The sequence below is a fragment of the Homalodisca vitripennis genome, chromosome 5 (genome assembly GCF_021130785.1).
Source record: "Homalodisca vitripennis isolate AUS2020 chromosome 5, UT_GWSS_2.1, whole genome shotgun sequence".
Lineage (NCBI taxonomy): Eukaryota > Metazoa > Arthropoda > Insecta > Hemiptera > Cicadellidae > Homalodisca > Homalodisca vitripennis.
The window spans coordinates 117,368,924-117,384,862 of record NC_060211.1 but is presented as its reverse complement, the minus strand read 5'-3'; the positions used below and the strand labels follow the sequence as shown (position 1 = coordinate 117,384,862).

At 32.0% G+C, this 15,939-nt stretch overlaps 1 protein-coding gene across 1 annotated transcript; it reads right to left on the bottom strand.

Moving 5' to 3' along the window:
- Positions 1 to 605: 605 nt before the first annotated feature.
- On the bottom strand, positions 606 to 15,618 carry LOC124363904. Its single transcript, XM_046819177.1, has 6 exons — positions 15,485 to 15,618; positions 15,050 to 15,150; positions 12,301 to 12,492; positions 10,459 to 10,538; positions 6,765 to 6,958; positions 606 to 761 (listed from the first exon to the last, which is right to left on the bottom strand). Exons 2-6 carry the CDS (start codon positions 15,141 to 15,143, stop codon positions 728 to 730), a joined length of 594 nt encoding a protein of 197 aa, XP_046675133.1. The 5' UTR covers positions 15,144 to 15,150; positions 15,485 to 15,618; the 3' UTR covers positions 606 to 727.
- Between the last annotated feature and the right edge of the window lie 321 nt (positions 15,619 to 15,939).

Genomic DNA, 15,939 nt, shown 5'->3' with positions numbered 1-15,939 from the left:
GATGTTACTCCTGTATAATTACACTCGTATCGAAACATATTTTTAATAATTTATACTTACAATATACTCGTATAGTTACATTAATACAATAATCGAACAACCATTAACCAAACGTTAAAGTTTTGATAGGCATTTATAACCAGTAAAATATTTGACAAATTTCTTGGTAAGAAGTATATGGCAACCAAAGAGAAACTAATTCCACCAAAACTGATCTCATTATTCAATGCTCATCGTGTTTGTGAGTTTACACAATTTTTGAAATAACATACTATGCTGAAAGACTAAATCAAAATCTACACTTCCAAAGAAAGGAAAGAAAACAAATTATGTATGTTATTAAAGTTTGTTTGGAAAACATTTACTTCTGATTGTTGTTACACTACAACTATTTATTGTAATGTCGAATTGATTTCTTCACATTCCATTGTTTCTGGACATTAAGAACTCAAATAAATTCCATGTTTCTCTACTTTTGGGGCACAAGAATTTACAAAACTCTTAAATATGCAATGTGACAACCACGGTAAATTAGTTAACGTACGTATTTCTAAAGCTACATATCTGGGTTATTTTGGATGGTGCTGAATAGAATGTTATATTAGTTCACCGTAAAACAAATAAAGACAAAATTTAATTTTTCCCTCGACCAGTATATTTTGACAGATAATAAATTTAATAGGTGAAGTCGCTCCGTCTCGTTGGTGGTCCAGGGTTTGCGGTGACGTCAGCTCTGACTCTTCTGCTTCTTTTTCTTCATCCTGAAACAAGATGGTAGGGTATGATAAACAATTAGCATCACTTGCAATACAACCGGAAACTTATGAAGGTTAGATTTGTACGTCCTAATTACCTATAAGTTTACAATTTACATAGAATTCTATTAATTGCTAATTATCAACACAGTTTATCATTGCCTATTCATTGTAGCATTTAGTAGTCTAAAATGTTACCAACCTTAGACTATAAGTTGTGGACTAAGAATATAAATTTAATATTATTATTATGAATTCGAGGTCATAAAAGCTTATCATGAATATATATATAAAATAAAACATAACCAGCTGGATCACATCCTTGCAACAAACTCAGGTGTTTAGTATGCAACACGTGCTCCACTTCCAAAACATTTACAAGTAGTGCTACACAAAAATTTTACAAAATATTTGAAGACTTATCTTGTGAATAAAACAATATTATTTACCAAATGCAATGCAAGTTATTCCCTAAAGGTTACATGGGGTCAACAATAAATTCTGTGAGAAAAAGAATTATACGGCACAGTTATGCATGTAGCCTAAACATAAAAAGGGAGAGCGACCGGTAGTGGCACATGGCTTGATTTATAATTTAAATGTCAAAGAAATGTATTCGGGGAAACGAATAAGAAAAACATTACAAAATTTAAGTACAAAGAACCTAAGAACCATGGATCAAGCCTATTCGCTTGACACCAAATCAAAATTTCCAAGTGGATTGAATTTGAGATGACTTGGTAAACAAAACGAATAAAAATCAAATCATATGTTAATATTCTACTGCAATAATTCTTTATTTTTGTTATCTATGTTGATATTTATGTTTTTAATGTTCTAGCCATATTTCTACTGTCGTATAAAGAAACTACTGTTGCTACATCATTGGACATATCCTGTGCCTATGATAATGTTTTTATACCAGCACTGATAAATAAAATGTCTAATTTAGGTATTCCACCTAAATTCTTGGTTTGTTGCCACAACTGGCTTATCAACAGGCACTTAAGCTTCATTGATTCTAGGTTTACCTGCACTAGAGTTAGTAACAGTGGTTTACCTCAAGGTTGTGTTCTTAGTCCTTTGTTATTCTCCTTATACATATCAGACATAAATTCGTTTTTGCCGACACATATTAAATCTCTACAGTATGCTGACGATATTCTGCCATATTCTTCAAATAAACATTATGATGTAGTACACACGCAAATGCAGCAAGCCATACGCAATCTAGTTACATATTTTGAAATGTTACTCATGGAATTCAATGCACAGAAAAGTAGTATAATTATCTTTTCCAGAAAAAGAGTTGTTGATCCTGACCTACAATACTTTATAAAGGAACACCGATTATCTCTAGTTGATACAATGAAAATTCTGGGTATGTTTATAGATAATAAGCTTACTTTCAAGACTCATATTAATAAAATATTGCAACAATGCCTAAAGGATTTAAATATATTGAAATCAATTAGTTTCAGAACAAGTGGAGCGCATCCAGAGTTTGTACTCCAGATTTACAGTTGCTTTCTTTATGGACACATTGCTAAAGTTGAATTGAATAAACTAGACAATGTTCAAAATCAAGCATTAAGAATTGCACTTGGAGCATTCAAATCTACCCCCATTATAGCTTTGCAAGCAGAAGCAGCAATAATACCTTTAAGTCTAAGAAGAAATATGTTAACTGAAAGATTAATCTACAAGATTATTACTCAATGTAAACATCCTGCTTATTTAGGTTTGATGTACTTAAACTCGACATATATGGATATGCAGTATTGGGAAAAGAAGAAGATACCTTTATTTTTACAATCATTTAAAAACATTTCTCAGTTGAACCCTAATTTCTCTATTAATGAAGAACCTAAAAATCAATGGGATTTTAAAGAACCTCTTTTTATGATTGGCAGTATTGAAAAACCTAGCACCAGTATAAATATAACAGATAACAATGAGTGTACAATTAATAAGAATCTTCAAAATGAAAAAGTTATTTTGCAGGCAATAAGACAGAAACTTAACACAACATACAAAGACTATCTGTGTGTTTTCACAGATAGTTCAAAAACAAAAGATGGCACGGGGTCTGCCTTTTATATTCCGCTGCTCAATATATCAGGTCAATACTCTTTAAACCCGTATTCGTCTAGTTATACAGCCGAACTAATAGCAATTTTAAAATGTATTGAATATATAAATAATTTAGACTTTAATGATTTTGTTATATTAACAGACTCGCAGGCAGCAGTAACCGCTATAGAAAACGGCTTCGAAGGTTTATCGAAACAAAATCTAATCTTCTCAATAATATTCAAAATATTAGAATCAAAGAAAAATATTGTCCTGCCGTGGATTCCAAGTCACATAGGTGTTACAGGTAATGAAAAAGCTGACAAATTAGCAAAAGAGGCAATCAAAGATGGCACTAAAATAGAACAATTACATATATCCATAGATGGTTTCAAAGCGTACCAAAAACAATTATACTTCTCAAAAACTAACGATCTGTTTATAGGAGTAGATAAAGCTCGATGGTATAAAGAGGTGGTTGTAACGATACCAAAATATACATGGTTCAAAAATGTTGAAATGAAAAGATGGGAAATAATCAACATTCTAAGACTAAGATTTGGTCACGCCAATATAAATAAAAACCTATATACTATTGGTCAGTATTTCACTCCGCTATGTCTGAGATGTACTTTAGGTCATAGTGAAACTTTGGAACATATCTCTTTTACGTGCCCTGCATATGACCATGCTAGAAGCCAAGGTTTAAAATTAATAAAGAATAAGTATGGGATGAATGTTCAAAACTTAACTAAAATTCTGCAGTCAAACGATTTAGAGATTTTTAAAGAATTACTTCAATTTCTGAACTCAATTAAGAAATTTATTTAAAACAAAGTAACTATCTGCATATTGGTAACTTAAATGTAACCTGGATAAGGTGCTTCAACCTAGGAAGCCTGATGGACCCTTAGCGAGAAGATAACCTAGATCCTTACAAGACTCCTACGTCAAGAAACAAATGGTACATTGAGGCGGCGTGGGATTTCCCGAAGCCTACTAGCCTAGAGCTAACAATTAGAGAAGAAGAAAAAAAATAGTGTGTTTAATTTCTTGAAAACTGTTTAAACTTGTCCCTTAAGGCCCAATATATAAATTTAAACTTACATATACAACCTCAAGGGAAATAAAAAGGTTCCATATATCAAAAATTTTGATATAATGAGGTTTGATATATCAAGACTGCGGTACAGACTTCGATGTATAGTGGTTAACAATCTGAAAACATTTATCAATTATTCAATATGGTCGAGAAAGTATTTGCTGGCATACCAAAATGGAATGTCACTTTTTTCTAATTCCCTGCCTCCACAGTTTCTATAAGATTAAGATTAACTTTATACTGTACTTCGGTTTGTTGCGTTGATAAACTGAAACTTCGATAAGTGTTAACAGTATGTAAAATTAAAGGTGAAAATTCAAAATATTGAGGTTATTCACGTTATACCTTCCATATATATAGCGGTAAAAGAAGCATTCGAGTAAACAACACTTTCAAAGGGAAATTCGATTACTAAGGAATTCGATATAATGAGGTTCGATATATTAATGTTCCACTGTAGTTGTATGTATTCCAAATATTAATAATTTATATTAATATTACTAATTATTTAGTATTCGTAAATATTAATAACCAGACTTTTAGATTGTATAGATTAAGGCAAAGTGCAGAGTTCCCTCGTGGTCTACCGGATTTTTTTCTGAAATAGTGAAAACACAGAGAAACCATCTGTTCGGGTTAATACTGATTGCCTCCCAAGTGCATAAACAAATCTTGACGATTAATGACGGCGCTGGCGTAACTTGTTACTGCCAATTCCATTAGCTATCAAGTATTCTACAAGACAGGAGTACGCCACATCACGCGTTACATAACAGGCTTCGATGAAGTTGCATGCAGAAATTTTCAGTTTTTAGCTCATCTTATTCTGATAGTCAGGGTACATGTTTTAATATGTCACATGTTAAAATGTCATTGTATTCAATCTGTTTACAAATTTATTTACTGTGGGATTTTCTAGTTGACATCATGGTTCCCCATAAGACCAATATAAAATGTTCACTAACGCTCAGTCAAACACCGTGGAGTGGCATGCACCATCATCGATCTCGGTGTTGCTTACATAGAAATGAAGAATTGGGTTAAATTTCTACAGCGATAAAAGTCTGCATGTCAGTTTGTTCTCGAAATAACGAGCGGATTGTCAGACAGGCAAATGTCATTTTTCCCAGCCACTCGAGTGACTGGTTCTGCTGTGCTCGGCCAATAATATTAATTACAAAAGTGCAGTGTAAAATCTTATATTAGATCTTTAACCGGATAACAGTTTAATAATTACCATGTCTACCTTTGGGGACACATTTATACTGTATGGACCTAGTTGTATGCAATTGCCCATCAAAGTTCTTATCCAAAGTACTTTTTTTTTCGCCTTAATTTATGCTCAGCTAATAACACACATTACACCTATTTTCGCGTTGTTTTATTTTATCATGTATCTCAAAATTTACCCCATCCACTAGAAATCTATAAATGAACTGCAAAATGAGTAAAACCCAATGTAAAAAACGTTATTTCGAATCTCAATGAATTTATATATTTTATATCGGAATTTATAATAACCCTGTTTATTTGGATACAAAGAGTTGTGGATTTGGTTTTCCTTTCGTCTCTTTATAAAATTGTTCCACTTACACTGTAATAGTCATATTTTCATACTTTATGTTTCTACTCTGTTAGGTTGATTTGACGTGAGTAATAGTTACAACAGTGGACCGCAGGTTAAGCTTCGTACTGTTACGGTACATTTTCATACAAATATTATTTAACATTAACATTGTGTATTGATTTAAAAAATTGTACTTAAATTGAAGAGTTTCTTATTTTAAGTAATCTCAAATCTAGTAGCGTACTCCACGATTCCTCATCATTCTATAGTTATGTTTTATATATTGAAAATAAATCCCATTCTTTGCTTATACTTATACGAAATCGAACTTATTCAAACTTCAGTTTACCCGTAAAACGAAATAAAACATATTTTCAACAAAAATACTAATTTTAAATTGCTAATTTTAGATAGCTATTATAAATTTAAAGGTTAAATTAACGAAAACTTTACTATTGTAAGAGAATTTTCTTAAATTTTCACTGTCTACTTATCAATCACACATGAAAATATTGGACGTTATAAATTATATTAAACATTCAATGCGTCTCTATAAAGTTTTATTGACACCACCAAATGATAATAATTAAAATAATTAGCATTAATAGATTTAAATACTTGTAAACATTCCAGTTTATTGTCATTACATTTATTTTCATATTTATTATCAAGGTCCAATATATTATTATGTTTTGGTCTGATTTGCAATCCTGTTTATGTTTTGTTTTTTGAAGTGCAGAAACATATTTGGTACAATTTTTATTTTAAAGACTTATCTAACATAAATAACAATGTTTTATACAAACCAACTACGTTGACAAAACTAAAAAGGCACCCCAGCAAAGCGCTAAATGATTGTCCCACACAAAGCAGTAATCAGGCTATAGATTCAGACACTAGTAGTAAAACACTGATTTATACACCCTCAAGGAAAATTTTTTAGGGTGTTTGAAGGAAATTTAAGAAATTCCCAAATTTACCAAATACTGCAGTATAAAATTAGAATTCATAAAAAGGAAATAAAATGTTTATAAAGGAACAAATCGAGTTTAGATCTCGAAGATTACCAGTGTAAAACACACAACAACGCTGTCTAATACTTCCCTTTCGAGGAGTTTTGTGAAAGGAAAATGTTTTAATATTTTATACATTTTTTATATGTTTTATAAATATTCATAAACATAGTTTATTTAAAAAGGCAAACCAAAACAACTCTATGAATGATTTAAAAACTGGAATGAAGTAAACGATTCGTAGTCAGCCCTACCTCCTCTCGATCTCCTCCCGCTTAGCCAGCATCTCGGCCAGGCGGTCCAGCACGTAGTTGCGGGCCTGCAGCAAGTCCCGGTTGTCCGGGTCGTCCTCGTCTCTTCGCTCACATGTCAGCTTCCTCAGGTCCGCGAGCTCCTTGGCCAAGGACAGATATTCGTCGTGCATCCAACCGGATAGGCTGTCATTCGACTGTCAACATTACACACGAGTCACAAATAATAGATTAGAATTATCGTCGTAGTATATTTTCTGAAGTGATTTATAGGACAAAATTCCGTGGGAATGCAAAAGCCAGTAGGCTAGAAACATAAACGTTGATTAAGAAACCTGACGAAAGTAAATTGTGATAATCAGAAACAAAAGAGATAAAAGACACACAAGGTCCAACCTTCACATATACTCGTTTATAACACAGTCTTATGTTTGCTTCTTTGTTTCACAATCTCGTTTTTTATTAACTGACAATTGTAGAATTAAATCTAGGTTGATTGTGTTCGGCTTATTTTTTTTAATAGAGTACGTTAATAGCCCTCAGTGATTTTTTTGTGTTCACTGGATGAGACGGAGTCTCGCCTTCAATGGCAAATTAACATTCTGCATGGAAGACGTAAAAATGTATGACGAAACATCCTATGTCTGTTAACTACATTGTTTCCCAAAATTAGACAACACTTATATTTATAGCTATTTTACATGACTCACTTAAATAGCAGTGTTTTACACGGTACATACGAAATACATAAGTCATCAGTGATGTTCCAAAATTTCCTCAACGTACTATCTCGTGGTGGTTTGAGGTGGGGAATTTTGGATTTCAGAGTGGACCACAGATCTATTACATTGAAAAATTCCGGTGACCTCAAATGCATAGTACCAAATAACTTTTCCAAAATTTGTCTCATTCTATATGTTATAACACCAAACAAACCTTAAAACTATTTCTTCAGCCTGCTCATTTCCACTACAACAATTCTAAATCAAGATATAATAATCATCATACACCTGATTAAATGATTATCAAACATATTTATGAACTCATACAGGAAGGATTATCCAAATGTATTACACACAATTTGTTTAAAAAACACAATACCGTAAACCTGATGTTTTCGTTTTAGCGCAATAGATTTTTATGTATTGAGTCTAGTATCTAAAATACCAACTTATCTATCGAAAATGTATAAATTATAGGAAGGAAAGACAAAGCACACTTTTCCATTCGGCACAACTGTTTAATAACAATTTTAAAATATCTTTTAAAAACAGTAAAAATTCTTTCTAATAATCTACGTTCGCATATAGGACAAAATACGACATCATGAGACATATGTCTACACGTCCTATATACGACAATAATTTAAAATTAAAAAAGAAGTATGCATATGTACATATTTGTCGTAAACATTTTTGCTGGGATTTCAACAATATTTGCGTGAAAAAACATTCAGCTAAGAATGAACTCGACGATAGGTGTATGAAACAAAGTTAATTATACTACAAAATCACGATAAGGTAATATTAAAACTAACCACTAGACAATAACTAAAATAAAAATATGTATAGCATGTGTGTTTATCGAAATAAACCCTATTGCTATGTTTAATAATACGATTTTAAAACATTTATTAAAACATTGCACAAAAACACTGTTATCGATACTGGAATATTTCGGATAAATCCATGACCTTCAAAGAAATAAAAGTTTACAGGATAATAATGTTACTTTGTGTAAATATTAATAAATTACTTTAGTGTAGTTTGTGCTTTACAAATTCAATCAGACTTACGTCAATCAGTACAAAACTTACAAAGGAAAATCTAATTTATTGGAAATGTCAGCTATCTATTAGTATGTAAGAATAGATTTTATCACTTTGTCTTGGTGGATTTCAAACGAATACTTAAACGTGTTTAATTTGAACTTGCTGGTTATCTGTAAAACTCTAACATTATCTTTAATCACTTTAAAATATTTATTTTGCTGAGTGTACTATGTGTTATATATAGTACTACTATATAATATATAGTAATATATATTAGTGAAAGAAATTATCCATCACTATTACAATATTCACACAATATTCATATAACAATATGGCAGGATCGTAGAGGCACATTTAAAATCGTGACCTCTTTAATTATAGTCATCTCGTCAATTATCTTTTCTTCAATTATCTCCTTATTTTGCATGTCCATAATCTTATTAATGAAGCCTTGTATATGGATACTAAAAGACTTTTGCTTGAGGCGTATGCCATTCCTCCACGACAATCAGTCTCCAGTTGCAGCAGTGTTATGTCCTCCATAGAAGATACAATATCTACAGGACATCTCTTTTATATAGTCATCATTGTGGGATATTTCAATCTTCCTGGTATTGAGTTGGATGACCCTCGACAATCTACCAGTAACTTTGTAACAGATGTTCCACACATATCCGTGTCCCTGATTAATACACTAATCGAGAATATAAACATAGGCGAAGGATTTTTTTCAGATATTTGCCAACTTTTAGTGATACGGAAATTCAGTACCACTACATTTTGATATATGTACTCTGATCTCTTCTTCAGGTGAAAACAAACTTTAAACAAGGACTATTATGATGAGGATGTCATATAATTTTAGGATGGAAATATGAATGAAGAAAAATTTAAACCCTGTAACGTTCTCTTGTGTTTTCAGTGTACATTAAGACCAAGTTAGTTTTATTCTACAAGCTAATTCAGGTCCTATCATGCTTAAACCCAAGTTTGCCCCATCAATCTATTAATTTTTCTTGATCTCCTCTGGGAAACCCATAAAATAGTAATGCTGATGGGGTGCCGAGAAAGAAAATTACGAGAAAACCATTCTGAACAAGTTTTGGTCTGATAAAACAGTAGACCAAAATTTTCAAAACTACCTGGCTGTAATATATGCTTCCCCTGTTGATAGACTGCAGACGAAAACAAACATACCCAATAATGGCGTTGATCTCAGCTTAGAAACCCGTAGGGCAGAGCCCCATAGGAAACACTAGTCTCTACACGGCCTCATCTCCTACCCCACCAATTCTAGCACCTGTGACATCGTTAAATCGCCAAAGCTCCACTGGTGGAATTGAATTGCTTCTCTCGGGCCGTGCTTTCCGGGCCAAGAATGTTGGTTTAAGGAACACTTTTGATGTATATTATCAAAAATAACGATAAATACACGTCCTCCATAAACCAATTTGCTAATTCTACAGTGGTCATTACTCCCACGCAATACTTGCTGGATACAATATCCACTCCTTCTGGTGGTAGCCCGGATCACGATATCGCAAGTGCAAGGGTTGAGACAGCACACCAAGCCAGGTCCTGGAATGCCACCTCAACCTCTACTTTTGACCATCAGGTCACAAGTTTGAACGATAAAACAGACCTGATAGCAGTACAAAGGCATTGTATCAAGACACCAAGACCATAAATTCATGAATCTAAACCAATTTGGGAGCGCGAGTCCACAATGTTCGCGTGGGGAACTCATGGTCTTCGGCGATGTGAAACCCGAATCTTGTTTTTCACGACGAAATTGTAAATTACGTACAGACTTGAAACAACAGTTTGTAATTGATATTTTATTAATTATTATAACTTTATTCCTATTACCTTTTTAATTATTTCAATTGTATAGTTGCTACTTCATGAAGTTTATTATTTGCTCACCCCTTCTCCTTTTGGATGATCCTGATACTTTTTCTTGGGAGTTTCATTAAGCGGATCATAGTTAAAGACAGGAGGTTTAACTGGAACACGAAACAAGGTTATTGTTAATAATCACATAGTACCAATTAAAATTTCCAGTATGTATGTGGAAATATCATACATATTGAATCCCATCGGTAGTAATTTATTTGAAAGTTCACAATCTCATACATGTCTCATTATCAGTTATTATCGTAAAATAAAACTAGGATTTAAACTGAAATTGTTGTTTGGAAAAGTTTGAAAAGCTGCAGACGTGTACTTCTTTTTTCACACACTTTTTCATAGTTTCAGCAATTTTATTTATTGCCCAAGTTCTGCAAATAAAATAACACTCGTTTGATGGAAACGTTAGGGAAGGAGAAACACGTTTCTCACCGGCTCCTGTTTTACATACTACTGGCCTCTTCAAGAACAATGTTTCAAAAAGAGTTACATTACAATTTTGTTTAGGTTAGAAAAGGTACAATTTTATATTTCAAACCCACTTTTTAAATTTTACTTTCTACAAAAATATTAAATAAAATACTCTTTATTTCAACATAATTGAAAGACAGATACACTTGTTGAAGACTTACATTACATATATTTAAAATCGTGTTTTTGTAAAATAACTTAATATTGATAATCATTTTATAAGATAATTAGGGCCTATATAGGATGTTTCTAGAATATTAAACAGAATATCCTACTAAATCAATCTTTAAGAGTACTTTTAAAATATTTTAATGAATGTTTATATACATTTTGCTAAAAGCTTTAGGTCTGGAGAAGGCCGTATTATTTTCATGCCTTTTTTTAGTTTAAATATTCATTATTTTTAAGGCCTTTATAACCTTTACAACTCTTTGGTGAAAACAACACTTGTTATCTTTTCTCGTTTTGAAAACTACTAAAATATAGGATTATACTTATAACGCCGTACTGAGTGTAAATGTACATTTTTATATTTAAATTTAATAAACTGAGGGTTATGTTTGGTATGTAACATGATAAGTTTTTCTGTCATATTCCTGCGCTCCAAGCCAACATTAAAACAAATCAAAATTTCCAAAACTTTAGATTAAACATAATCGAACTTGTTCCTTACCTATAACAATAATAACATTAGAATTAATCATTCCAAAATAACCCTTAATTTATTGTATAAGTCAATATGAAAATAAAAATTGATTTTTACATCTGCAGTCAATATATATTATTCAGATCGTAAAAAACTCGATAATCAACCCTCAGACTTTCGGATTTTCGCATACTCTTTACTTGAAAATTTATTATAATGGTTTTCAAGGATTTAATTTGCAAGGAACCCGTTTAGTTAACTATTCCAGAATAACCTGTTCCCTCGCAATCAATTTAAAACAACTTATACTACTAACATATGTATACTACGATTGAATTGCATTTCGTAGGATTCTTCTTAAAACATTATATAGCTAAGGTAAAATTATTCAAAATTTCAATTGTATTAATTTAATTTAATTGATACCGTTTCTTCCTTACACTAGTAATATATAGATGAGTTAAAAAAATTGTCATACTAGGTTTGGACGAAAATTATTAAAGTTCCGGTAGCTACAATGTTTAGAATTTTGTGCATGTAGATAGATGTTTCTAAAACGAGTGTTAAACCATAGTAAATAATTTCTGTGCATAACAAGTTTTAGTTAGTGGATCCATAGACAGTAGCTTATCACAAATTCGAAATCTTTAATTTACTGATTAATTTTCCTGTAAAAGAAATTGTTGTACAGCTACTGGATTAAAGCATTCTAAGTGTATCATAGTATAGAAAAAACAAACCGGCACAGCATTTCTTGTGGTGTCCGATACCCAACCAGCATATGACGGAGAGCGGCAGCAGGTTCAGTACATGTATCAGTATATCGAACAGGGTGGGCCCGAACATCGTTGAATACGAGACGAATGGAACACTGTTCCAGATGTTGGAGCCTTCGCACTCGGCTGTTCCGCATATACTGCACTGTAGCACCTCTGCAACACAATTCATTAATTAACAAAGTAATCAAGTGTGTCATTAATCTTCTTACAAATAGTATTTATAATTAATTGGAACACTCACTTCTACCTTAACCCGTTAAAATCCATAAAAAACTGATGAAACCCTGCGAATTTATGTATCCCGAAAAATATCATCTAATAGCGCAATGAGTTGGATGCAGAGTGATTAGCGCCCAAGTGAACCTGATGGCGTGTGACAACTGGAAAATTAATTTTCATGAAAAGAACGTTTTGGCGAGAGTATTTTTGAATTTTTCAACTGGCAAATTTTTATTATTATATAATATTATAAATTACAATCTTAACAACTAAGATAACCGTATAATTTTCGTACATATCTCCATAATTTTATGAAATGGCATTTGAGGCACTGAGAATCCAGTATTTTATAATGATGCAGATTGAGTACCTGGCTTCAAAAATAGATTTTGGCTATCAATCCTAAATAAAGAAATATGATATCTGGTCATTTTTTTGTTTATTATAATTGCTGTGACATAATTTATATACAATTTTATATTTCAAAAACATTTTGAAATTTTACTTTCTACGTAAATATTAAATAGAATAATCTTTATTTTAGCATAATTGAAAGAAATAAATTACATGTAATGCTGCCTTTAAGTGTGTATTACATTTATATGTATTAATCTGCAGATATATATGTAATCACACTAGTAATAATAGTATTTTTCTGAAAAAGCAAGTTGGAATTACACCAATTGCTTACACCTACGAGAAGTAACTGACGTGTTCACTTACTTGTACAGTTTAATTAAATTATACTAACTAGTAACCACGATAGAACAGTTTGGGGAAATGTTTTCTACCACAGGTTGTTTTTATTGTAGTAACTTTAAAATTCTGCATTGAATGAATTCATCAGTCCAAATTATAACATCGCGTTGGCATTCTGTGGATTGATTTGTACACCGACTTTTTTAAACTTTTCACAGCTTTTATATAAGTTTATTCCTGCTACCTACACAGCAGTTTATAGGGAGGGTTTAATTATCTCTGATGAAAATGTTCTTGCGCTATTACCTACAGTATATCCTTTCTCAGAAATCATTTTTCAGCATGGAAGTTGAGGTTTTAATTTTCTAAGGTATCTTTTTAACATTCTATAAAAATTAGCACTGATTTTAGTGGGTTTTAAGTAAAACACGGTTAAGTTTGTTGCTATCAGAGAGGGTCGGTATTTTCTGAGCACCTCAAAAGTGTCATGAAGAGGTAGTGTTCATCGTTACTGTTGGCATTAGTCCATACCTCTAAATCAAATGCTACAAAATCAATATATCCTCGCGTCGCCGTTTGTTAGCGTCTACTTGTTCGTGCATTATTTAAATAACACGATTGATCTATACTTTTCCCATAGACAGTCTTAGAATAAACATTGAAGTCCACTTGAGCCATTTAGTAAGCGAACATGGGAAACTTTTAAACTTGTTGACAAGCATTACCAAACAGACTGCAATGTAAAGATAGGGTAACACAAACTGCGTCTGTATTTGCATACCGTAATATATGCATGTGACTGGCCACGCAATGTGCACACTTCGTGTCGCCAATCGCTACAATCCGTAGGAAATCGTGGACAAATATATCACAGGTAGGTATTGAGAGTCAGGGAGTCAATATTCAGAACATTCAAGTACTAACATGTCACACTAATTTATCCTATACTAATCACAAGGATACACAATATCCTATACACAAGGATAAATTTAATAAGATTGTGCTTAGGATTGTGTTTTTTTGGTAAGTAAACACAAGAATGATTTATTTGTTTTAAGTTAGTTTTAAACGATGAAAGGGTTGTGGAAATAAGAGGGGTTTTGGACATTTATTTGCTATCGTTCAGTGTTGAAAGACGTCAGAACCACTACGTTGTGAAATCTGCAATCGGAACACCTCCTTAGGTGAATAACTGCTATTTAGATTATAATAAAAACAAATACCAAAGAGTTGTGACAAGCATAAGTAAATCAAGACTCACAACAAACGTGTTGACTGTCAGTGTGATCCAGTCTATCTCTAAAACATGCTAAACAAACACTAATAATTAAAATTAAAATGGAAAATACAAGTCACAATCTGAATCTGCACTCATTAACCAACCACTGATAACTGTATACAGGTTACTGCCAACCACTAACAATTGTATATAGATTACTGTTTTCAGTGGTTGGTACTTCTATTCTTTAGTTTAGTTTAATTAACGTTTGTTTTAGTAAATATGGTGTATTGTATCCTATGTTGTATTACGTGTTAGGCTAGGTATCACCCGAGGAAAATATCAAATTGTAGATCTCGACACGTAGTGTTACTGATTTAGAGTATCACTGAACAATGGAAAATCCTGTAACCTTTGGTAGAATTAATAGTATTAATATATCGGTATTAATAGTAATAGTATCGGTATAGTATTAATAATATTTGTGTATAAGAATATTATGTAACATAGTTTTGGTACCACAATAATACACGTAGTAACGATACAATAGTAACATTTGTATTAGTTAATTACCTGGTGGGGGAGGAGGACATTCGTAAACATTTTGTTTAGTACGAGTCTGCCTTCTGTAGTCTACACATCCATCTTTATCACGGTAGGGTGGCATACTTGTTCTGGAATATTACAATAAAATAAGGTTCTAGTTGTATAGTTAAGGCAAGTGTTAAATACTAATTAAAAGGTATTGCACGCTATACATGATCAGAATGTTGTATAACTTCTGTGTGAAAACACTGGTTTGATTCCATACGATTTGGAACAACCAATAGGTTTTGTTTTGAGACTTCGTTCGGAATTATTTCTTCACTGTCACATAGTCTTGTATTTTAGTTAGAACTGTATTTCCGCACAACATACTTTGAACAAACATAAACATAACCTAAAAACTGTATATAGAATCACAAGGTGTAGAATGATGAATTACTTTGATCGAACATTTCTACTCACCTACATTGCTGTTATATAGGGATTTCGTATGATAATATTAGTTTTATTCACGTTTCCAGACCGTTACTCTAATGACTTTAAAATTTATTTATACTATTACAAAAATAAACAAAACAAGACGTCAACAGCTGAACGTAGGGCGCTTGATTTTCTAACGCCAACAAACATAGAGCAAACAATGAAGTAACAATCTGTTATATACCGGTAATATTAGTAAAATTATGTTTGGTAAAAAGTAGTGAAGATTAAATAATATATGATATATTATTGAAGCATGTATTAATGCCACATTGAGTAGCTACACTTGTCGAGAGAAAGATGTCATTAAAGTTGGAATAAGATTTTTCAGTGGGCAAGTGTGAGACACCTTGATGATTCACGTGGTATTTTCATATTATCTCAGTTTATATTTCAATCTTTTTATGTAGAAAATCAATTGAAATACTATTTGATAT